At 37.8% G+C, this 25,938-nt stretch overlaps 1 protein-coding gene across 3 annotated transcripts in view; it reads left to right on the top strand.

Moving 5' to 3' along the window:
• LOC131029715 (sphingosine-1-phosphate lyase) overlaps nt 1-25,938 on the top strand; it is a 172,487-nt gene that overhangs the window by 109,299 nt on the left and 37,250 nt on the right. For all 3 annotated transcript variants that reach the window (XR_009102812.1, XM_057960333.1, XM_057960334.1), the window contains 2 exons: nt 17,259-17,483; nt 17,593-17,734. Coding sequence is in view for 2 of the 3 variants with exons in the window: in XM_057960333.1 (XP_057816316.1) it covers nt 17,259-17,483; nt 17,593-17,734 (367 nt within the window). In the remaining variant the exon portion in view is untranslated. The remainder of the gene's footprint in view (nt 1-17,258; nt 17,484-17,592; nt 17,735-25,938) is intronic.

A 25,938-nucleotide genomic window follows, 5' to 3' on the forward strand; every position in this document is an offset into this window, starting at 1 on the left:
CCATTCATTACACTTCCAACTCTAAATCATTTGTCTCCCCTTTGTGTTCTACCATATTCTGCTTCTCGGGCCACTGTTGTTATTGTTATTGTTGTAGCAGCTATTATTTCCTTGCCGGTTGCAGTATCCGCTAGGCAATGCATTGGGATTGGCAGGTGATGAGTCCTATTAATGTCCCAAGTTTACTTAATTTTTTTGCTACTTTAACAAACTTTTATTAGCTTATCATCAGACTTATGATATGTTTTAGTCATCCTTAGAACCACATCACTGCTAATTGGAATATATATACATATGGTATATTGGTATGGATATGTGATGCGTTTTAATGGATAATATGTTGTTAAAAGTCATGAATGTTGTTTTATGCGGATTATTCTTATTACTAGAACTAACATGCAGCAAGAGGTACAAGTTGGTTGTGGCTGTTGTATCCTAGTTCCATCTATAGACGAAGGAGGAACTCCGTCAGCATGCGTGGGAGCAACAATGTGGAGACACAGAGTCCCAGTTGAACAAGAGTTCTGTCTTTTTTAGAAGGGGTTGAGGAATTAATGCATCATGGAAACTGATGAAGTTATGCATCATTAATATTGAATTAATGCAGCAGTCATGTTCCGAGTTCTATGTTATTGTTCAATAAAAAGAATTTGCTATGAAATAGATACCTGTAGTGTTAATCCATTAGTCTATTTTTCTTCTTAAGAATAAGTTGCCTCAGTGTTAGGGATAAACAACATTTGGCTAGAGTTAGTTGGAAGAAGTTAATGGCATGCTTTCTTCGAATGCTTTAAATAGGGAAAGTGTCATTTCAATTAGAATCTTCTCCTGTTGTAAAACATCAGTTTACTTTTGTATCTATTAGTTGAATATATGATGCAGACAATACAAATTGTGCTCTAGCTAGAGCTTCTACGTAATCGCTATTTGGTTGTTCTATACATGAGTTAATAATGATAAGGATGTTTACTGTTTTGTGAGTTCAAGCGTACTGTTACTCTTTACAGAGATTAGATTCCTCAAGCAAGGGCCACTTGAGGTAATGTGAGACTCCTTTCTTCTTTTTGTTATTTATTGTTGTTTAATAATTATTCTTAATTGATAGTTCTTAATGTATGTTCAGTAAATTTGCATAGTTAAGAGTCTTGGTTGCAACCAACTTCTAGTTCGTTTGGTTACATTATTAAGTTGTACTCGCAGCCACATTGCTGAGCTACTCCTAAAGTTGCCCGCAACAATTGCTATGTTAGTTTCTCGTTCAGCATCGTTCATGTTTATTGTTTATGTTCTTAGTAGATTAGTACATTCTTTTTACACAACGATAGAGAACTTAGGATCCTTGCTGCACATATAGTGGCCATGCCATCTTTGAAGATACACCCCAGATTGATAATTAAATGAGCCTTCACTTAGGTCATAGGGTTGTTCCATTGAATACCTCAACCGAGTCGTGTGTATGATAAATTGCACCAATTCAATGGATATAGTGGAGACTAGTCAACAGGTGGTTTTGGTGGTGTGGTTGTGTTGGTGTGTTTTTTATGCACGTGCAATTTAGATTAAAATAACTAGAGATATCCTATTCTCTCTTGATCAAAATCTTCTATGTGCTAAATAGATGGACCGTGGATCACAAAGACAACTCCAAGGTTCCAAATTCATGCAGATAGTCTCAATTGGTTCGTTGTGATATGCTGGTAATCTCAAGGGGGATTTACACGATTGTTCGAGGAGTGAAACAATCAGAGGATTCTTGCTGATTGCCGACACTTTTAACTTTCTTCTTTTTTTAGGAATGATTTTGCATTGAGATCCTTTCAATCCTACTTCTACTAAGACTTGAAAAAAAGGGGCAAAAGGGACCATTTAGGAAGATAATTCTAACCCTAATCTAATCCTATGAACTCAAGAGGTAGAAATTACAAAAGTGGAATTTAAAACCAATTCTCGCTTCGCCAAATTCAACAACTACACAAGAATAGTGTTATCTTCTAAGGGAAAAGATTTTCATATTATTTATATTCACCAGCATTCTGAACAATGAATAAAGCAATAGAAGTTAAATTTCATTTTTTGGTTTAGGCTAACTTTGCACAATAACTTAAAGTCATCCAATTATCAAAAGTATGAACACATCATTCCACATTGAGCAATTCTATCAAATCCTTCATTCAATCTATCAATATGAAAATTAAATCTATTCTATTGAGAGCCAAGAAACCATGCTAACTTGCAAAAGTAGACAAAATTCACCAACAATTGAACAATGAATAATGTCTTAGCACTTAAGAAGTATCACTACAACAATTTCTCAGAATTCTCTCCCATTTACAAATGAGAGGAGGGTTTATATAGACATCCCATTACAAAACAACGACCCAAATTAATTCAAGATCAATGACCAAGATTAAAACATTAAAGCCCTAATGAGGGTTTGTTACAATAATTATCCAAAGTGGGCCAATGAGAAATAAACAATTACCAAATCCAACTTTCTTCTAGAAGCGGGCATCCCTTATCCTTTCGTTTGGCAACAAATTCAATGAACCTGGTCACTATGGGGCCCAGTTCTTCCATTGGGACACTTGGCATAATGTCGACCTTGTATACCATCAAGTCCATCTTATCAGTTTTTGAAAACCATCCTCAATGGACAAAAGTGAGGATGCCTTGCGAAAATGTTGTTTCCAGATTGGACTTGCGGAAGTGAAGGATTTGCTTTGAACTTTAGCCTTCAGGTTCTCTACATTCATGTCCTATTTCCTGCTCAAGCACATTAGAGACTGCAATGGAGACCTTGTCTTGGATTGCTTTCATTGTTTCTTCTATTTTGGCATCGTTAATCTTCATCTTTTCCAAGGAATATTTATGGATTAAGGAATTTTCTTTGCCTTCTTTTCTTGAAGTCTTCGAGGTCCACATGGCCAAGGTCAGTATCTCCAACCTTCCTCCACTGTGCCACAATCTTGTACTTCGGTTGTGGTCATTTGTTATTGAACTTCATTTGCGCCTTTCTTGAAATCCTTCCTTGAGTTGACATCTATCACTTGAAAATCTTGAAAATTTTCTTAGTTGAACAATAAAAATAAAGGGGGTTTGATGTTAATTTCCAGCCTAGAGTGCAAAGTTTGAAGAAATTTTCAAAGGATAATTCTTAGACTTAGTAAAATTTTGGAAATTGAAGCATTTGCCCCTAAAAACCAAGATGATTTGAAGCAAAAGCTGTCCTACAACTCCAGAATAAATTCCTCCAACTTTGACCTCAAGCGTGGAAATTGGCTTTGAAATTCACCTGGAAGATGTCTTGGAAATTTGTACTTTCGAACTTTTTCAACACAACCAAATTTCATAGAGTTTTGAACCTTTTCAATGCTTAGGCATTCCATATGCTTGAGCGGTCTTGATGTTTGGTCAAAGAATTTTTCTTTTTCCCAAGGCGGAATTAACATTTGGACAAGGAATTTTGACTATCCTCGAGCAAAATTGGCACTTAATTTCAACTTTTCTTTCAACCCACCAACACTTGGCCGAATTTTCCTTCATCTTTTTTGAACTAATTTGCTTCTTGCTTGAGGAATTTCCTTGACACTTAGCCAAACTTTCAAATTTTCCTGCAAGGTATCAACATAGGCTAATTTCATGTTGATTTCAACCTTTTTGCTTTAATTTTGAACTTTTTTTAATCCACCTATACTTAGCCAAATTTCTCCTTCTCTTCACCTTGGGCGGACTTTGCACTTGGATAGGATTTTTCATACCAAAACACTTAGCTAAATCTTCTCTTCCTCTTCTTGGGTGGACTTGATGTTGACTTGGAAACCTCACCCTTCCCTAGGTAGAATTCATCCTTGATTGAAATTCTAATGCTTGCAAGGACAGACTTGGTGTTCAATTGGAAATTTTTCCACCTTGGAGCGGACTTGCTAAGGATTGGAAATTTTCTGCTTACACATATTAAAGAAGACTTGCTAGGAGATAAGAAATCTTATGCTTTGGATGGTGGACACCTAGGAATAGGAAATTTGTGCTATCCTTGGGTGGACTTCATGATAGAAAGGAAATTTTATGCTTGGAGAAGGGTGAACTTGACCTTGCTTGAGATAGGATTTTTCATACCAAAACACTTAGCTAAATCTTCTCTTCCTCACCTTGGGCGGACTTGATGTTGACTTGGAAACCTCACCCTTCCCTAGGTAGACTTCATCCTTGATTGAAATTCTAATGCTTGCAAGGGTGGATTTGGTGTTCAATTGGAAACTTTTCCACCTTGGAGCAGACTTGCTAAGGATTTGGAAATTTTCTGTTTTCACATATTAAGGCAGACTTGCTAGGAGACAAGAAATCGTATGCTTTGGAGGGTGGACTTCACCTAGGAATAGGAAATTTGTGCTATCCTTGGGCGGACTTCATGATAGAAAGGAAATTTTATGCTTGGAGAAGGGCGGACTTGACCTTGTTTGAGAATTTTCTTCACTTAACTTAGGTGAACTTCACTCACCTTAGGTGAACTTCACTCCTAGTCAAGGATTTCATCACCATGCCGAAACACTTAACCAAATTTGTGATTTTCTTCCCAAGGTATCAACACTAAGTCAATTTTCTGATCTTTTCTTTTATACTTAGGTGAATTTTCTTGTGCTTTCCACTTTTCACTTAATTCACCTTATCATTCAACAATACTAGGGTGAATTTTATCTCTACTTTTTCCCTTGCTTTAGTCCTTTTTTCTTCAACACTTAGGCGAATTCTTTTTGATTCCAACCTTTGCCTTTTTTCACCTATACTTAGCCAAATTTGAATTTTCCCCTCTTATCTCCTCCTTGGGCGAACTTCACACCTGGTTAGGAATTGATTCCATACAGGGTAGGGCGGACTTTGCTAGTGGTTGAGGAACTTTTCATGTGTCTTGGGCGGACTTTGCATGTGTTCAAGGAACTTTTCATGTGTCTTTGGCAGACTTTGCATGTGCTCAAGGAACTTTTCATGTGTCTTGGGCGGACTTGGTTGTTGATCAAGGAACTTTTCATGTGTCTTGGGTGGACTTTGCATGTGCTCAAGGAACTTTTCATGTATCTTGGGTGGACTTTACATTTGTTCAAGGAACTTTTCATGTGTCTTGGGCAGACTTGGTCATTGATCAAGGAACTTTTCATGTGTCTTGGGCGAACTTTGCATGTGTTCAAGGAACTTTTCATGTCTTGGGCGGACTTTTCATTTGCTCAAGGAACTTTTCATGGATGAGTGATCTTGATTATTTGAACAATGAAATTTCTCGATCTTGACTCCAGACTTGGCCATTTTCTCGTGATCTTCAACTAGCCTTTTGGAAATTATCCTTTGGATTCGAAAGTTTGTTCTGGATGAGTTCTCCTGACTTTAACATTTTTCCTGATTGGACGACCACCTGCATTCCTGGAATTAGCAAAAAGCAACTTTCTATTTTTAGAAAAAAACAACTTTATATTTAAAAAAAAACAACTTTCTTTTTTAGAAAATAGCAAAACGAAAAAAGCAGTTTCTTAGATTGGCCCCAAAATGCCAAAAACAAAATTTTCTAAATTTAGAAAAAAGCAAAAAAGCAAAATTTTCTAAAAATAAGTTGTCTAAATTGATCCTAGGAAATTGCAATTTTACTCCTTCGACCTATCTGAGCACATATGTAGCATCAAAACACTCTTTCGACCATTCTTTCTCCTCATCGATTTTTGTGACTCCTCCAAATTTTGAAAAGCTTGACTCATTTGCAGAGGCAAGAAATCGAAGACAAAACCCTAAGACGCCAAAACACTACCCTAAAAAGAAAAAACAAGGTGTCCCCCATTTGCAATGGGGTGATGTGTGAAAACCAGAGTTCCCAAACTCGCCGCGAGTCAGGCTAGTTCGCCGAGTTGGCGAGTCGAGCCAAGCCCGGCGAGTTTTGTTGACTCGGGACTCGGACTCGACGAGTTTTGACCATAAGTCGCCTGACTCGCGAGTCAGGCGAGTTATGGCAAAACTCACCGAGTCCAAGCTCCAAGACTCGGCCATGACAGGTCAATGTTTTGACTTGTTTGACAAGTTAGTCTCTCCGCTAGGATTCATATATGGAATATAACATTTAAGTATAAGTGACATTTCCTTATGTCTTTTCTCTTTCTTATACTTTAAGTTATATTCCATATATATTGTCAGGATGTTTGAGAGTGGTTTCGGACCTCCATGAGTTATAATGCAAAATCTAGTTTTTGGAGGATCCTTCAAATTTCCAAACAGACAAATTTCAGGTCATTTCAGGATCAGGTTGACATTCCAGACTTTTAAGGCAAGTTCACTCTGACCTTGATGTAAGGGACGAGACCTAGGAGGACACTATGCATTCAACCAAAGTTTGATTTAGCAACTTGAAGCGTGACCAAATAGTACACAAAAACCCTAGGAATGATCTAAATAACCCCTAATCACTCAACTGACCTAACCTGCTTCACTCCACCTTGAGGAGATCCACCTGATTTGATGACCTTTGAGAAACTCAATCCCTGTAATGCAAAGGCTAAGACACTAAAACGACCAACAACAAAACTAAAAGAGCTAACCCTAGAAAGCAAAAAGTAGGGGTCTTCATTTGCAATGGGGCGATGTGTGAGTACCTCACAACACGGATGTTTCTTAAACTTTTGAAAAAGGGGGTGAGTTGGGGAGATTTCCTACCTGTCCCCACATCCCAAAAAATCCCACCATGGGGCACAAGGTTATTTTTGGCAAGAGACATGTCTCTGAGAAGCATATTTTCAAACCCTTCTGGCCTCACAATTCTCCCTTCCATCCAACATATATATAGCCTAAAAACTAAGAGGTCCAAGAAAGACCAAGGTCAAGTATAGTCCCAAGATAAAACCTAAGTTCAACAAGCACACTATTTAATTCTACCATACACAAGTACTCCTTACAGTTTCCAAGTGAAGATGTTCATGATGTCTCATGATGGTGCTCCCAAAATTTTAATTTGGCCAAAGAAAATACTAAACCGAAGCCCCAAACAAGTAGATACTCTACCAGCATGCCTTTCATGGCATAACAAGCTAGCACACATTATAATTGGTCTTTATTAAATAATGGGTGCATGAAACAAGTTTTAAATTGTTAAAAATCTCTTGATTTCAAGGGTTTTTTTATTTTGCCGAGTCATTGCCGAGTTGTTGCCGAGTCATAGCCGAGTCGGCCTTGCCGAGTCCGAGCCAAGTCCGAGTCTGGGAACTTTGGTGAAAACGTCATAACATCTAGCGCCACCTCGAATAAATGGTCTTGAACATTTCAAAGATAAAGGCTCAAACCACACTTAGAACCTTTGGAAAATTCAACCCAACCTATTAAAAGACTAGGAGACATACTTAAAAGGGAAGAAGATTCCCGAATTGGATCAAGGCACTTAGTCTTTGATTACCTAGGTGTGTGCAAATGATTCATTCTGACTCATAAGAACATTGTGACACTTAGAATCCATCGTGACAAGCTACATTAGTTATCCATACTCCAAAAGCATCCAGGATAGAGACTCACTGCCAGCAAGCGTCCATAGCCTCGACGAGGTTATCGCTATAAACTCATGAATATTGCTCCACTGCCAGTTGGGCATCCATTGCGCCGATGGAGTTATTCTCATGTTCCCAATGCCACGTACTTTGATATTTCTTTTCCTTTCAATTTTCTTCTTGATTTTCTCTTTTCTTTCCCATTTTTTTCTTTCTTTTGATACTACTTTCTTTTCACATATTTCTCACACTTTGGTTCGTAAGCAATGAAGCTCACTTGGGTTTGAGAATTACAGTGGCGCTGAAGCAGAATTTTAGATCTTTTCACTAGCCACGACTTCACCTAAGAAACCACAATGACTTAGAGCAATTCGTTATGTAAAATATAGTAATTAGAAGATTTCAGTATTGAGACACAATAGGCGATTGTCTTCCTAGTCAAATACAAATCCTAACCAAATGATAAAGTTGAAGAGGAATAACCTCGGCTTCTAAAGTGCTTCACGAATAAATATCTAGGAAATGGACCAAACATAAGATCCAAGATGTGCTAGCATGTGCCGAAAACAACATGAATGCCCTTCTCACAAACAAAGGTTCCCACCTAGGACACCTAAACTAAGCAACAACTAACACTAAAGACTCAAAGCAAACTACCCTAAAGAAAACCAAACCAAACTAAACTACTCGAGCCACCTAAGAATCATGAGCCAAATGACTCAAGGCAAATTAACAACCTGGCTTGACAAAACCACTACACTAAAAAAACACATGAAAAAAAAACCCATTCTAAAACTAAACTATGTACACGACTCCTAAGACGGACACGACTCCTAAGACGGGCATGACTCAAAAGATTTAAATATATACATGATCTATTATGATTTCTCGAGATATGCAACAACAACATGACAAATGTGATGGTTTGAAGTCGAGAAAACTCATCCTTGAACTTAGAGAAACAGGTTCTCACAACACATCTCTCAAACTCAATCAAAACCTCACGTATGATTAATAGCTGGGGCAATTCATCGAGACCCTAATTAATCCAAATGTAAGTTGTTCTTCCTAAATCTCCATAATTAAATTCGTAATAACTTTCAAAAGTAGAATTAAGAGTAGGGAAAGAGACAACTTGGGGTTTTTCGTGCTCAAACGGAGACTCTTGCTCTTTCTCCACCATCACATCATTAGAGAGGACATTAGTTGCTTCAGGGGGCCGCCACTGGTGGTGTACAATTCCTCGAGCATTCATGACATTTTGATTCTGACTCGTTTTTCTTGAAAGAGACTCAATGCCCCTTTGAATAGCTCAACAACTTGTTTATCTCTTTGCATAAACCACACATCCTTGTGAAATTCTGTGAGCATGTCTTCAAAAATGAAAGTCTCCTTGATAGTTGAGCTTCAAAAATTTCTTCTAATTGATCCTCAAATACAATCTCTAGTGGTATTTCATCCTCAAGCAATGCATCGAGAGGCCGAAGTTGATGATGAATTATAACACTCGCCACAACTTGTTCGTTTTGAATTTTTTTTGTTAGTGATTCCATTTACACTTCCTCCATAATATCATTCAGCGCCCCCTCAAATTGTTCTTCATGTTTGGATTCGCTAGTGACAACTTATAACTCTTCATTCAACATGTCCATTTGTTTGTCTTCTTCTCCAAGGACGCTTGAAATTTCTTGCAATTCTTTCTCAATGATCTCCTTTTGTAGCATGAATGAGTATTCATAAAAGGCTTCCTCTTCTTGCTTGATTGTTGTATTTATTTGAACATCTTCCATCGCTTTCTCAACCTCCACTTCAATGAGTGTTTCTTTCCTTGGCATAAGGTATGCGGATTTTCTCTTGACTGAATTGCGTTGATTGTCCTGCTCAATTGTGCTTTCTTCACTACAAGATGCTGTAGTAATACCCTCTACTTTTGATGCCGAGTTGATTGGTTGAAGGTGAGCATTTCACAACTTTTCTATAGTGTACATCTTTGACGATTCTTCCAACCTCACTTTCACCTTAGCCTGGTGAATAGCTTCCTTGGATGATGGACATGTGACTTCGAAATGGGTGGTATTATGGATCCTACACCAACATGGGAGCAAGATGTCTTCTATGCACAAGTCTTTCTCAATACTTAATCCTTTCTTGATCATCTCCTTGAACCTCATGAAAAATTCACTTTCACCAATTGAAGCTTCGGGTTCCACCTTTACTAGTACAATGGGCTCATGTACTTTTGAAAAGGAAATTTTCCCTTGCAAGGCTAATTCGATCCTTGACAGGAATGTTAAACAATGCATCTCACTGTGTCTACCAGTGTTATGAATTCTATAGCTCTTCCTTGATGCAAATTCAGACAAACTTTGTGGATGTAACTGTGCATTCAAAGTCCACCAAAGATTTAGAATATCAATTGAGGCACAATCCTGCTGCTCGTCCATTGAGAAATCTTTTTTTTTTTTGAATTTTTAATATATGAGATATCTAGCGCAAAGTTTTAAAACTCGCACTCGCCACGGACTTGGCAAACCAAAAATTTGGACTCAGACTCGGACTCGTGAAAGACTCGCGAAAGACTCGGCAAAAAAGAAAACCGTAGTTTTACAAAAAAACATAAAGAAATTAATGCATTTAGAGAACATGAGAGCCATAATTGAAACATTACACATGTCATATGATCTACAAACGTGCAATATTTGAAATTTCATCATTCATACTCATAGTTTCAACTCTAAAATGTATAATAGCAGCATAAGTTTATAAATGTAAATACCAAGATTTCTTCAATGCTAATTATGTTGTTATATGGAGCCTAATCAGACTCGGAGGTTAAATTTTCCCTACTTCCATCAGCGTAGTTTCCCCCTATATTTTTCGACGGGGGTTTTGGGGCAGCGCCCCCAAGTTGGGGTCAAGGGGCAGCGCCCCTTGCACGCTCCCGCGAGGCCAAAATTACTTTTATTATTTTATAAAGGCACCAGGTGTTATTTTTCTATTGGCCCACGTCCAATTAGGGTTACCCCTTAACCCCCAAAAAAGTCAAAAAGGGGGGGGGGACACATCCCCATGGAACACTGTGAAAAACAACCCTTCAAGAGATATTTCACTCCCTCAGTTATGTGAAATGAAGGCAAAAAAATAAAAAAAAACTCACTTTTAAAGCTTGCATGACGTTTTTTCTGGGTCGCGTGAGTCCATCTGAAAGACTCGCGAGTTCGTGCAAAAGACTCGCGCGAGTTCTTGCAAAAGACTCGCAAGTCTTTCAGATGGACTCATGGCTCCCATGGACTCGTGAGTCCGTGGCGAGTCCACGAGTCTTAAAACTATGATCTAGCGTATCTTCAATAGACCTTATTTAATCAAAATGACCTGACCCCTAACTCCTAAGACTCAAACACCTAATTGACATGTTGACTAGACTCTAGGTGCTCTTGCACCAATAAGTGAGATTTTAGAGATTTTTTATGAAAACAACTAATCTAAATACAAAAACAACACTTCCCTATTGTCCAAAACAAAGACCTATGATTAGTTACAAACAACATTTGAAAGGAATAATGACTTCAACATAAAATACACATGATTCAAACAACTAAACCACTAAGTTGCATGTAATGATGAAACTTAAGATGAATGAACAACTCAATACAAAGCTTGATGCTATAGCCAATCTATATCTATTGATGAAAGCACAAACATATCAAATGACAATTTCTATAGCATAAGTGTAGGATTCACTTTTTTTTTGAATTTCTTGTGTTCAAAGCACATGTTCATATGGTTACGCGATGCCCAATTTTAGGACTTTAGGTGTTAATTAGTTTATCCCCAAAATCAATGTTTTAAAGCACAAATGCATAAATCTTTTGAAAAGAAAGAAAGAAAGTACTCTAAAGAGAAAACTAATCCTAAACAAAGGATAAATAAGATCTGAAAATTAGGCCCTCAACTCTTTGTTTGAAAATAGGACTTCAGAAAGAGCAACTGCTATAGGTATTTGTTGATGTGTTTTTTACGCACATGCGTACACAAAATAAAATACCATAAGCATCTTATCCTCTCTTGAACAAAATCTCTCGGATGCTGAAGATTAGCTTAAGGATCACTCGAGAAGACTCCAAGGTTCATGAATGTAGGGTCTCTACGTGTGGATAAGTTTTGTGGTTTGATGTGATTATCCTGGAATCACAAGGGGACTTACATTCGAATGCCTGAATGCTTGATTTACTAGAACTTAGATCCTATCTATTCGACTGGAAGATAAAAAAAGAGCAAAAGGAATAGGGTTTGAGAAGTCTATGCTAGGACCTAGAATGTAAGAAGATGGATGAATGATTAGATGGAATCCTACTAAGCGAGGTCTCACCATCAAATTGAACAATTTGACACAAGCTCAATGCAATCTTCCAAGGACGTTTCAAAGATGTTCGAACCATTACTGCCAAACATTGATCACCATTCAAGTTAATGCATAAACAATGAGTGTAGGATGATTCCAGATTAAGCTCATGTTATTCCAATTGACCACACAAGGCACGCTCACAATCAGTAAGAGGCTAGTGGTATGGACTTAGCGGATTCCACATGAATACATTCAACAACTTCTTCCATTCAATCTAATTTATTTATCATCTAACATGAGGATCCAACAAGAAACCATGCACATTGTAAAGAAACAACTCACTTCACCATAACTTCAACGAAAATAGAGTTCATTTACAACTTAGGCAACAATTTTTGCCTTCTCCTACTCTACTTTAACTTCTATTCTAGTCTCTTTAGACTATCTATTGACTATTAAGCAGAGTTCCCAGACTCGCCGCGAGTCAGGCGAGTTTGCCGAGTTGGTGAGTCGAGCCAAGCTCGACGAGTTTTGACAACTCGTGACTCGGACTCGACGAGTTTTTCTCATAACTCGCCTAACTTTCTGGAAAAACTCACCGAGTTCGAGCTCTAGGACCCGCGCCACGACAGGTCAATGTTTTGACTTGCAAAAAACAAAAAAACATGAAGTTGTTTGACAAGTTAGTCTCTCTGTCAGGATTCATATATGGAATATAACATTTATATATAAGTGGCATTTCCTTACATCTTTTCTCTTTCTTATACTTTAAGTTATATTCCATATATATTGTCAGGATGTTTGAGAGTGGTTTCGGACCTCCATGAGTTATAATGCAAAATCTAGTTTTTGGAGGATCCTTCAAATTTCTAGATAGTCAAATTTCAGGCCATTTCAGGATTAGGATGATATTCCATACTTTTAAGGCGAGTTCACTCTGACCTTGATGTAAGGGACGAGACCTAGGAGGACACTATGCATTCAACCAAGGTTTGATTTAGCAACTTGAAGCGTGACCGAATAGTACACAAAAACCCTAGGAATGATCTAAATACCCCCTAATCACTCAACTGACCTAACCTCCTTCACTCCACCTTGAGTAGATCCACTTGACTTGATGACCTTTGAGAAACTCAATCCCTTCAATGCAAAGGCTAAGACACTAAAACAACCAACAACAAAACTAAAAGAGCTAACCCTAGAAAGCAAAAAGTGGGGGTCTCCATTTGCAATGGGGCGATGTGTGAGTACCTCACAACAGGGATGTTTCTTAAAATTTTGAAAAAAGGGGGTGAGTTGGGGACATTTCCTACCTGTCCCCACATCCCAAAAAACCCCCCTATGGGGCACAAGGTTATTTTTGGCAAGGGACATGTCTCTGAGGAGCATATTTTCAAACCCTTCTGGCCTCACAATTCCCCCTTCCATCCAACAGATATATAGCCCAAAAACTAAGAGGTCCAAGAAAGACCAAGGTCAAGTATAGTCCCAAGATAAAACCTAAGTTCAACAAGCACACTATTTAATGCGACCATACACAAGCACTCCTTAAAGTTTCCAAGTGAAGATGTTCATGATTTCTCATGTTGGTGCTCCCAGAATTTCAATTTGGCCAAAGAAAATACTAAACAGAAGCCCCAAACAAGTAGATACTCTACCAGCACGCCTTTCATGGCATAACAAGCTAGCACACATTATAATTGGGCTTTATTCAATAATGGGTGCATGAAACAAGTTTTAAATCGTTAAAAATCTCTTAATTTCAAGGGTTTTTTTTATTCTGCCGAGTGATAGCCGAATCACGAGTCGAGTCGGCCTTTTCGAGTCCGAGCAGAGTCCGAGTCTGGGAACTTTTCTATTAACTGTTAGCTATTTGCTAACTATTCACTATTCACTATTAGCCTTTACAAATGAAGAGTCTGAGATTTTATAGAGAGCTCATTTACAACGAATGGCTAGGATTTTACAATAAAAACCCTAATTAGTGTTTGTTACAACAAACTTCTCCATAGCCAATGAGAAAATTACATTCCATGAGTGTGGACCAATAGATATTAGGGGTAGGTGCCTCGAAGTTTGTGCCATCACTGGTGAGCTTGATTCATTGAACTTGGATGCGTTGATGTGGACTTCATTGACTGGAGCAATGGTGAGGACAAGGCTTGATCCAAGACACATACTCAAGCTCTCTCTATGATCAGCAAGAAAATATCAAACAGATCGCAGCTTGCTCCATGATTATGATGAGGATTTTTCTCTAAGACCGACCTAAGGACAAGACCTATAACAAGCTTCGCTCACCAACCCTCGTAAGGACAAGGCTTCAAAGTGCAACTCGTTCACTGTCCCTTCAAAGGACAAGGACAAGATAGGTGAATTTTGCTCTTGACCCTTGGCAAGGTACGAGACCTAGGAGGACACTATGCATTCAACCAAGGTTTGATTTAGCAACTTGAAGCGTGACCGGATAGTACACAAAAAACCCTAGGAATGATCTAAATAACCCCTAATCACTTAACTGACTCGACCTCCACTCCACCTTGAGGAGATCCACCTGACTTGATGACCTTTGACAAACTCAATCCCTTCAAAGCAAAGACTAAGAAACTAAAACGACCAACAACAAAACTAAAAGAGCTAACCCTAGAAAGCAAAAAGTGGGGGTCCCCATTTGCAATGGGGCGATGTGTGAATAGCTCACAACAGTATCCACATCCAAAAATAGTAGTCTAGTGCATGGACCTTCTCTATGATTTTGATGTAGCTTTTTGCTTTGGAATTAGTTGGATCCTCCAAAAAACTTGAAAATCTAGCTGCCAAGCTAGGAGACTTTGGGGAACAATTTTGGTGACTTGAATATGATACTATCTACACAAGCAATGTAATTAAAAGACTAGGTTTCGTTTTGGATGATTTCACCAACATTAACCATATGATCAACTTGCAAACTTTTATGACCACTGTCTTGGGTTTCATAAACCCTAAATGTGGACACAAACTTCTAATGTCCCCATTTTTGGCCCAGGCATTTGAAGAGAAAACAATTTAATTAATTAAATTAAGTTGTCTTAACTAATTTTTTGAGGCAAATTGTATTTAATTAATTATGTTTTTAAGTTGAATATTTAATTTTTATAAAGTGATTTACCTGGGGCCAAAAATAAAAGAAAAATATTTTAAAGTCACTTTTAGGGAGTTAAAAGGTTAAGAATTATTTTAAAAGTGATCTTTTAATATATAAATTTCATAAAGTTCCACATTTGGCTATAAAAAAGGCCGAGGAGAAAAAAAGGATGGCATTTAGAAGATTTAAAATTTCTCTTTCTTAGATTTGTGCCTGTGGTCAGATTTCTACCAATGGGATGAAAACCCTAATGGTTGCTTGATGGACAAAAATTTGAAATCTTGAAGCCGAGGGCAAAAGCCATATGCTTCTAACATAGTAGTTCCACGTAGGAATCGCCAATGAGTTGAAAATTTTGAAATCTAGGGATTAAAACCCTCGAATTTTGTTGGAGCATTTCAAACAAAAGTTGTCTTTGTGCTGAATGCTTGAGGAACAAAGAAGTTGGGCAAAATTATTATATCATTCCTGGTTTGTGGATCTCTTCAAGTTACAAATTTAATTCGATTTGTAGGCAAATAATAAAAGTAAGAAGTTTTCATAATTTCTTTGACTGGTTATCTCAACTGCTACTATTATTTTCCTACATCACTCCCTTTTGTTAAGTCATCGATTAGCAATGATTCATTATATCATATTTGGCTTCCTTTCATTTAAAGAAATTTTTGAATGTAAATATTTGCTAGTTGTTCCTTAGTATATGAGTCGCCATAGATGAAATGGAATCGCTTGCAAATATATTTTTATAACATCAACTTTGCTAGCTGTCCACACCTGTAACATTGATAGGTGAAATTATGGAAGATAAATACTTTGAATAGGGTAGTGTGGAAATTCACTGAATAAACTTATTGCTGGGTGGAAGTTAGACAGATTATAGGGTAGCCATTTCCTTAGAAGGAATTTCTCAAAGTTTCCTTGGAGTCGTGATTGATGTAGAGGGAATTGGGGAAGTTGTGGGCCTATAAAAAAGTCGTGGAGTTTGTGAAGGATTGTGGTCAGCAAACAACCTTTCTCTAGTGGCTAGGGTATTTAATAGTAGAAGTGAAGCGCCTTTCATCTCTGGGTGTAACCAGGCTGCGCGCTTTGTTTAGATGCAAGTTGTTTGTAAAGGGGACTCGCTGTAGCAAGAAATATTAATTGCAGATGCTTGACCAGGATAAGGGTAGAATCAGAATTAACAAGTCTTATGATATTGGTCACTAAGGATAGAGGGATGTCTAGAGATTTGTTGATATTATTTACATACCTATGTAAGAAAGTTACTGTCGCCTGCCTGTGGAAGGAATAACCAATGTTGTGAAGGATGTGTGGGTTGCATAAGTGGAGTCGATTTGAAGATCACTACTAGTCATAATTTCTATAGAATAGTGCCAATGTTATAGGGGTGATTTGTCAAGGTTGATGATTTATTAATCTAGTTACAGGTTGACAAAAATGGTGTATTCATAGCTACAGGCTTATCTCTGACCTTGGGAAGAGATGTGGGAGGTGAAATTAGTGTTATTCCAGACCATTCATGTTGTTAATTTTACATTGGCACATGTCTGTTTACTCATAGCATTGACTGGTCTACTCCAGTTTTTCCTTATCAGCTAAAGAGGTCAGAGAGTTGACATTGAGTAATAATAGAATAAATATTTATCTAAGTGTTAGAATGACAAAAATTGTTGAAATGGCAATTCATTGCTCCATGACAGCAAACTGTTTGTAAGAATGTCTATTGCCATCCATGTAACTTGCATCTATTCACACTAGAGAAAACTCTGAAATGATGTTAGCTTGCTAATTTAATAAATTATTTGATACAATGCCTATGAATCCAAGTGAAATATTTTCGCAAGATTGTTGAAATCCTAGTCAGGCTATTACAAACTGTCCACAACTGCTGATATAAATGAAACCAGAGGTATTTATGAAGTATAAAAAAGTGCCATCATTCATTTATAAATGTGACTGGATGCAGATGAAATGGATTAGATGCCCTGAGCAATATAGAGCCATGATGTTTTCAGATAGAACACAAACATTTGAATAATATGATCATAGCTAGAAATGTGCAATTAACTGTCATCTTCCTTTGAGTTAAAGCTTTTTCAAGCATTTTTTTGTTGTATTATAAATATCGAAGCATGTTGATGGAAACAATTTCTCATTATTCTGCAATTAAAGAAGTAAACAAAGAGAATTCAGCTTCACATAAATAATAAAGCATGTTGATGGAAACACTTTCTCATTATTGTGCATTCCAGTATTGTCTTAATATGGCATGTTTTTTCAGGTTTGCTCATACAAACCCACTGCATTTGGAGATTTTCCCAAGTATAGCACGTTTTGAGGGGGAGGTAGTAGCAATGACTGCAAGCATTCTTGGCAGTAGAGAAAAAACATCTGGAGGGCAAATTTGTGGTAATATGACTTCAGGGGGCACAGAAAGTATATTGCTTGCAGTAAAATCTTCACGAGATTATATGAAAGCAAAGAAGGGAATTGTGAAACCAGAAATGTGAGATATGCGCTACAGAGAAGTATTTATATTTCTACAAATATTTTGCAAGTTTTTCGGCAAGCATATCATTCCATGTTTTCAGTCTTTTTCTTTCTTGATCTTTCAGGATAATTCCAGAGTCAGCTCATTCCGCATATGATAAAGCTGCTCAATACCTAAACATTAAGCTGTGGCGTGTACCTGTAAATGGAGATTTTCAAGCAGATGTAAAAGCAATCCAGCGCTATGTGAACAAGAATACAATTATGGTACAATGAGTTAAATGTAGAATAATTTATATGAGACCTTCTGATTTAGGAAGGTATAGTTTGCTGCTATAGTCATTTGAAGGTCTTGGGTATTATGAGGGATCTCCCATGGGTTCTTTTCCTGGTTGTTAAATCTCCTTGTTCATGGTGTATGAAACGATAATTAAATGTTGTAATTAATTAAGGAGAGGAATACTCCTTATATAGAAAATTACAAGACAATCTTTCCATAACAGAAACAATCGAGAATAGAAACACAAAAGTTAACATACTAAAAAGAAATTAACTACGAAAGGAAAAGATCCTAACCGAATCACCATTATAGAAACAATACAAAATTACTTTAATAGTGTATCACTGTATACACTCAAAAAATGCTTACTAATGCTTTTAATGTCAAGTGGCTTGTTGGTGGGTTCAGCTAGAACAATTAAGACATTGCAAATATGACTAGGCGCCTTTAGTGTGCCTTAGGTCACTACCATTTTACTTAGACACTTATTCACATTGTGTTTACCTCTAAGATGCCCTTGCATAACCCCATTTACCATTTTTTTTGTTTCTCCTTTATTCCTTTGATCTCAATTTGGCCTGAAGGACACCATTGGCTATGGAAGGTTATGCTTGATAGCATTGAGTGTGGAAAGTAGCTTTCTTTATTTCTTTTTCACTTGCTAAATCTGACACAACCGACATTTGGTTAGATTGTGATTAAAGGATGTCAACTAACAATTGCCAGTATTGCTGGCCTTAAAAGGATATTTGATTATTTTATGAATGGATGACTTAGAAAGGGAGAAAATATTAATTTTATCCTAAGTCTATTTGGGCGAAATTTGCATATGACTTCAAAGGGGTCGTCATGGTGTTAATAATTAAATTATAACTCAAGGCAAATGGGTCGATTTTCTAAGTATATTGCCTTAGTAATATTTTTTATTTGGAAGCCATAGTTGGGTGCGCACTTTACACTTTATTTTATGACACTTGTATTTATTAAAAAGGGCGATTTTGGGTGAATGTGAATTGGGCGAACTTGTTGTGCAAGGAAATGAAATGAAATGCAATGCCAAATGTGGATGAAATGGAATGACATTTGGTTTGGGCGTATTTGGAGTGCATTTGAATTTGAATTTGGCTGGCAAAAAGTTATAAATAGGTGACTTGGGCTCTCATTTTGGGATCTCAGACAATTTACACCGTTATGCTGTCAGATTAACTCCAAACAATCTTCGAGGGTGAATACCTCCTAGGGCTCTTGACAGACTTCGAGTGTGAGACATCACTCTTAGCTGTGATTGGATCTTTTGAATGTGTGGTTCGATTTTAGTGTACATTTTTCAGATTTTCAGTGTGGTGTGGATTTTAGTGTTGCTGGTTTTTGGTGTGGCTGAAGTGAAGATTCGATTGTATCTCCCTGCCTGTGCAATCGATTATTTTGGGTAATAACTCGTTGGAAGCGTATCTGGAGGGTGATCATTCTTCTACCTTGGCGTTTCTTTTGGTTTTCTTTCTGATTTTTGGCAGCAAATCGACTTTCCAGCTGGGTCGTACCATCTCTTGGCTGCCTTGGGTTGCACGTTGGTTGTTTGTGGTGTTCGCAGTGCAGGTTTGAGTCTCTGGTTGCATCACCTTAGTCATAGCTTTCATTTGTTTCCATTTTTGTGTCATTTGGAGTTGATTTGAAGAAGTTATGAGCATTTTGGGGTGTCCGTAGCTTGCTGGTTTGCGTGTTTTCTGTGTGTGTTATTGATTTTCAAAATTTCATAGTTGTGTGTTAGAAGAGCTTTTTGGTGTGAGTAGTCTAAGTTGGTTTGGGAGTGATTATCTATTATTGTTGCAACTATTGGACTTGCTATCAACACTTGATTCTTCATTCTATGTGATTTGTAATGCTGGTTAGTAGTACTAACAACAAAGTAATGTTATTTCTTAGTCCCACTGCATAAGTGGAAGAGGCTAGCTATGTCGCCTATCTTTGGGATAGTGATATTTCAGGTATTGATAGTCCATAACATGCATTGTAAAGCTAGTTAGTAGTACTAACAACTATCTTTTGGATTATTGCTTGTAGTCCCACTGCGTAAGTGGAAGAGGTTGGCTTAGCCGCCTATTTTGAATATTTTGTAATACTGTCCTCCCGCTGCATAAGCGATTGAGTTGATTGTAATGTTGTCCTCCCGCTGAATAAGCAGTGGAGTTGATAGTAAATTTCATTTCTAGTCCTCTCGCTGCATAAGCGGTAGAGTGATTGTTCTTCAGTTTCATGTATTATCCTTTGCTGGTTTACCGCCAAGTGATCTTCAATATTCTCCATATCCCGCTGAAAAGTGGAAGGGGTTGGCTTGTCGCCCGAGCATTGTATTATTTCCAGATATTTGAAGCTAACGATCCCCTCAACACCGTATGCTCTCACCTTCCCATATTGGGCACTTGGTGATCACAAAGTGGAAGGGTTACAACTTTAGCATTATTATTTTTTGATTTCCTAACCTTAACGGGTTCTTGTTGTGATTGTAACTAGAAACAAATTGAAAAATTGTTGGGGACATTACACACTCTCCCTGTGGATCAACCTCCTTTAAAGTGATAGGAGATGTGTCAGTGCCCAAGATCTGTCTGTGATGGAGGCGGAGGTTGTAATGAACAAACACAAGATCATTCAACCTTTGCACCGCCAACCTATTGCGCTTTTTGGAGTGAATATGCTCGAACATACTCCAATTATGCTCACATCTTGAAGCACTACATGGCTGGCTCAAGATACGAACTGCAATCTTCTGTAGATTTGGCACCTTATTACCAAACGTCTCCCACCATGCATCTGAAATAAAAAAGAATAAAAATCATTTCTATTCTATAGCTTTGAGTTTATGATAATGGTAATAGAATCATAGATAGAAAAGTTTAGGATTTAAATTTAAACTATGCCTTGATTAGATTTTTACCTAGCATCATTTGTGTCCGGTTTTGCTTACATATGTCTCGTGAGAAGAAGTCTCCTTGTGCATTCCTAAACATCTCTACCTCACGGACTATGTGTGCTCCAATTGATGCATCAGGTGACATTCGCTCTATAACTTGGTAGAGCCCATTCAACACCTCGTCATCGACCTTGAAATCTGGCCAAAACTGGAATGTCAGCTTAAGGTAGTAGGCAGCTGTATGTATAGGCTTGTGAAGTAGATTGTGCCATCGTCGATCAATGACTTCCCATATGGGACCATACTTAGCCTGATTCCCTGAATAAATGGCTCTAATGGCCTCCTTCACCCTGTCCATGCCCTCATAAATGTAGCCCATTGCGGGCTTGATGCAGAGACCTCCTTTTATCTTGTCAAACACTTCAGGATGTATGACACTGACCCCTCAACACACCAATAGGATCCTACAAGGCAAGGCTCTACAATCTTAGTTCCAATTCCTCATCTCACTCCAAGATTCATACTACTCAAATTGGTTAATTTGCTCCAATGTGTATCACGAAGCCTCCTAAGGTTCTTGACCTTCACAACATCTATTTTGGATCATACAACACTCACATGGACCAGACCAAACATTGGTTTCAAGGATTCAACCCAATTCCTTATGACCTCTTCACAATTAGGCCTATTTGCTTGTAGCCCTTGGAGACGGGTAATGGGACCTCAAGTCTAAACTTTTCCAAACACCCTGACAAATTAATCACAGTTTGTAGGAAAAACTCAGAATTTCTTATTGTTTGCAAGCATAGATACTTCCTCCATACAGTCTCTCCTTGGGAATTGTGTCCTCAAGGTGTTTATACCCCTCTACAATTGCTCCCAACCGAAAACAAGAGGTTAGAGCCGTTGGAGGAATTAAACCCACAAAAATTCAAAAAGTTACACAAAAGTTGCTCATGACAACTTTTGACAAAGTTGTCAAAAATGTCATTTCTTGCACCCGAATGACTTGGGTCAAGACTAACACCTCTAAACACCCTAGAAGCACATAAATCAACTAAAATCACTAGGACAAACCTATCCTAAGCATATTTAGTCCCCTTTTGTCCAAAAGTCCTAATTGGCTTATCAAGATGCCAAAATAGGAGTTTGGCTCACAAGATGGGGTCTTTTATTACAAACACAAAATGCATAATTGAAAACACAAGGAAAACATCCTAAGACATGTTTAAGGTCTCATCCTTCCTCCTCTGAGCCTGAATGATCATGTTGAAGGGGTGCCCCTGCACCAGGGCTTCTCTCCATCAACAACTCGTAGGAGAAGAACAAGAGGCTTTATGAACTGTGATCACAAGTTAAAAGTTGCAACATTAAGCTTTAAGTTTTAAGTTTTACATAAACGAATGTGAATAAAAAAAAGGAAATGAAATGGAAATGAGAACAAAAATGAAAAAATAATAGATAATTACCCGCACAATCTCCTTGGCCAATTGCCAAAAACTATGCTCTTCAAAAACTCGATCAGCCGTATCAATCCCTATAGTGGTCTTTGCATACGATGATGTTGTCCACTCCTCACTTACAAACATGTGTTTCAATCCGGCCTTGGACTGAAGCAAGGATTGCAACGTGATAAAATTTGTTGCAAATCGGGTAATTCCTGGACGAGACAACTCTTTTTTATTTGTGAAATTTCTCATAAGGTTGAGGACCCAGGCATGATTATATATGTATTTACAAATATTCCTTCTAGCTTCTACACATGTTTTAATCCATGGAATTTTACTAAGATCCTCCAATATGAGGTGAATGCAATGAGCAGCACAAGGGGTCCAAAACAAGGTTGGGTGCCTCTCCATAAGAAGTTTACCTGCAGCAACATGATTTGCTGCATTATCAGTCACTATTTGCACCACATTCTCCTCACCCACATCCTCCAACACTTCCTCCAACACTTCCTCCAACAACTCACAGAGATACTCAACATTTTTTACATTCCTCGAAGCATCAATTGACTTCAAGAACATTGTGCTACCTAAGAAAGGAAAAAAAAGAGATTTAGGAAAATAAAAATTAAAAAACTTAGTCACTAAACCAATGATAATAAACTTTACAAAATACAAACTACAAAGTACAAAGTACAATTACCTGATGAGGAGACAAGAAAATTCAATAGTGTTCTACTTCTTCTGTCGGTCCAACCATCAATCATGATGGTGCAACCCTTCTTCCTCCATATCTCACGCTGCTTGGCAATTTTGGCCTTAACATCAACCACCTTTTGATTCAAGATAGGGCCTTTTATCTCTTCATCATTAGGGGCTTTGAACCCTTGGCCACAACTAGTAATGGCATCTACCATAATTTGCCAGTATGGAGACCTAAAACAAATTAAACAAACGGAATAAGTATTAACTAATAACTATTAAGTTTTACTTGTAACTTTAAAAATTAAAATAATGAATGTGGTATACTCTTAAATTCTCAATTTCTTAAAAGCAAAAAGATTAAGACATAGAAATCAAAATACTAATGAATACCTTGCTCCATGAAATGGAATTTTGTTGTAGACCCAAAAGTCTCCAATTGCCATTTTCATAGCATCATTCTTCTCCTTATTCCAATCCATGCTCTCAAGCGATGGTTGGGCACCCAGAGTCGTGCGTGGAACAATAAGTGAGTCTAATGTGGATTTATTTTTACGAATGCGAGGCCCAATGCTCACACTCGCGCTACCACTACTTCCAGATCTAGGGAATGGAGGTCGAAGATTTGAAGAAGCCTCTCCACCAATGGCTGCCATTTCTTCCATTTGCTTCCTTTTCAATTCTTTTCTCTCTTCAAATTTCTCTAATTGAGCTTGCACTTCACAGATAGCCTCAGGGGGTGCTCTTTTGCATGGTTTTGCATCATGGCATTCTATTTGTGCAATGTGATATTTCAGCCGGTTAATACCTTCCCCATTATATTTTGTTTTAAAATGAATACATGTTACTTCTCCTTTTTTTGAACCAGGGATGCCATGTTTCCAAGCCTTATCCTTTCTAACCGGGGCTGCCTTTGAGGCACCACTTCCACTAGGCTGAGACATTATGCTGCAATATATTATAAATGGAAAAAATCAGCATAATGTTTCTTATTCTAAATAAATTAAAACCTCAAAAAAAATAGAACGAAAAAACAAAACTAGGGTTTCAACTTTAATATTTTTCCATCAATATAAAATAAACCAAAAACAAAACAAATGCACAAAAAAATGGAAATATGAAAGTAAGAAAATAAAAAAAAAAACAAAAAAATGGTACTTACCTCTATAAATTTGCTTGAAAAGCTCTTCCAAATCCCTCTTTAACACCTTCAAATGCTTGAATGCAAGCTACCAACTTGCACGAACAATCAATAATCCTTATCTCCTCTTCAATCTATCTGCTAGTCTGCTCTTCAATGCCTCTATTTTTTGCTCAAAACTCTCTTTTTCTCTCCTTGTGCTTGCAAACAACAAAAATGACTTTTTAGGGTGTGGAAGAAAACATATGACCCTTTTATTTCATTTAAAACTATGGCATTTTTTTTTTTGACTTATTTTTTTTGACTGGGTGGTAGAGTCCGACCCATGGGACTCGGCGAGTCTGCTGAGTTTGACAAGCTCGGTGAGTCTCGGCCGAGGCCGAGTCTAGAGGCCGTGGGCCTCGGCGAGGGCAACCCACCTCTGGACTCTGCGAGTCTTTCCTAGACTTGCAGAGTCTTGTAACACTGCTTAAAACCTTAAGTTGCACTTTTGCCTTGAATAGGGATAGATCGAATTCCTAAATACGCTGATCTTCATGAGGTAAGGACAGATTAAATTCCTTAATGTGCTGATCTGATTGAGGTAAGGACGCCTTAATATCTTAATGCGCTGATCTGACCTAGGTAGGGACGGATTGAAAACCTTAAGTCGCACATGTGGCTTAGGTAGGGACAAGCTGAGATGTAATCAGTCCTGGCCAAGGAAAGTTCGCCTTTCAAATACTTCTTAAAGAGATGAAATCATGATGAACACAAAGCCTCTTATTTCGCTGATCTCCTTCGTCAAGGGACATATTGTCCAAAAGATGCGTCCAAGCAAAGGGTGGGGTGATGAAATGCCCTAAATCATGCTTTCAAATCAGACTAAAGGTAATCGGTCCAAAGGGAAATACCCTGTCTAAGCGAATCTGCACTTGATTCATATCAAAGAGATGCAAATGGTCAACTCTCAAGCCTCTACATGAGCTCTGAACTTCAAACTCAATCACTCAAAGGATCGGACTCAACAAACTAACCAAGCAAAACCTAAGACTAAGAGCAAAAAGAAAGGGTCCCCATTTGTGATGGGGTGATGTGTGAAATGGTCACAACAGGAAGCAAGTCCATTTATTGAATTTGAAGTCCAAGCAGCTACGGAGTAGTTACTAAGACATTAATTAAATCCTAATTAGTTGGCTAAGTTCCATGCTGATTTTTATGCATCTTATAACTTAAGAAGAGGAGTTGCCTTTATGACTCTGCCAAGGTAGTGGAAGCGTCACCCTTCTGAGTTTGTTTTTCATTGAAATCCATTACTAGAAGGAGAAATGGTAGATCAAAAACCAGCAATAGAGAAACCTGAGAATCAGCCCAACACCTTGAGTTTCCTATTTCTACACTACCAAAAGAGGCTCCTATGAAGCTCATTTCCCCATCAGCATTACCATACTTTCAATGATTGGCCTCAAAAGATCTGAATGCTTTCTTGTTTGAGTTTGATGCCTTGTGTAGAAGTTATGATTGCTGAGGTAATGCAGGGAGATTAAAGTTGCTCCCAACAAACTAAAATGCCCTTAAATGGTTAGGGGGCTAGGCAAAGATGCCTTAGACCTTTGGACTGAAATGAAGGAGAAGTTCCTCAAGAAGTACCGAGACTATTGTAAAGGAAAGTACATTAGGGAGGAGATCTTTTGAATGATGCAAAAGGGAGGATGAAATCATTTGAAGACTATAGAGTGGTTCTAGTTTAATATCCAAAGATTTGGACAAAACAAGTTGGATGAGGCATCAACCAAAATTACTATCCTAAGAGGCATTTGTGAAGGTTGCCTAAAGGCTTTTAACCTCGTGATAGGAGGAGATGTCTCATGATTGGGATACAATGAGATATCTGACTTATGCAGGAATTATTCGATATCAACGACAAGGAAGGCCAAGGGACAATGTGCAACCACAAAGCTATTCTAGGTGTAACAAAGGCTGAAATTGGGCACTTGGTAGAGGAAATGAACA

This window comes from Cryptomeria japonica, chromosome 9 (genome assembly GCF_030272615.1).
Source record: "Cryptomeria japonica chromosome 9, Sugi_1.0, whole genome shotgun sequence".
Taxonomy (NCBI): domain Eukaryota; kingdom Viridiplantae; phylum Streptophyta; class Pinopsida; order Cupressales; family Cupressaceae; genus Cryptomeria; species Cryptomeria japonica.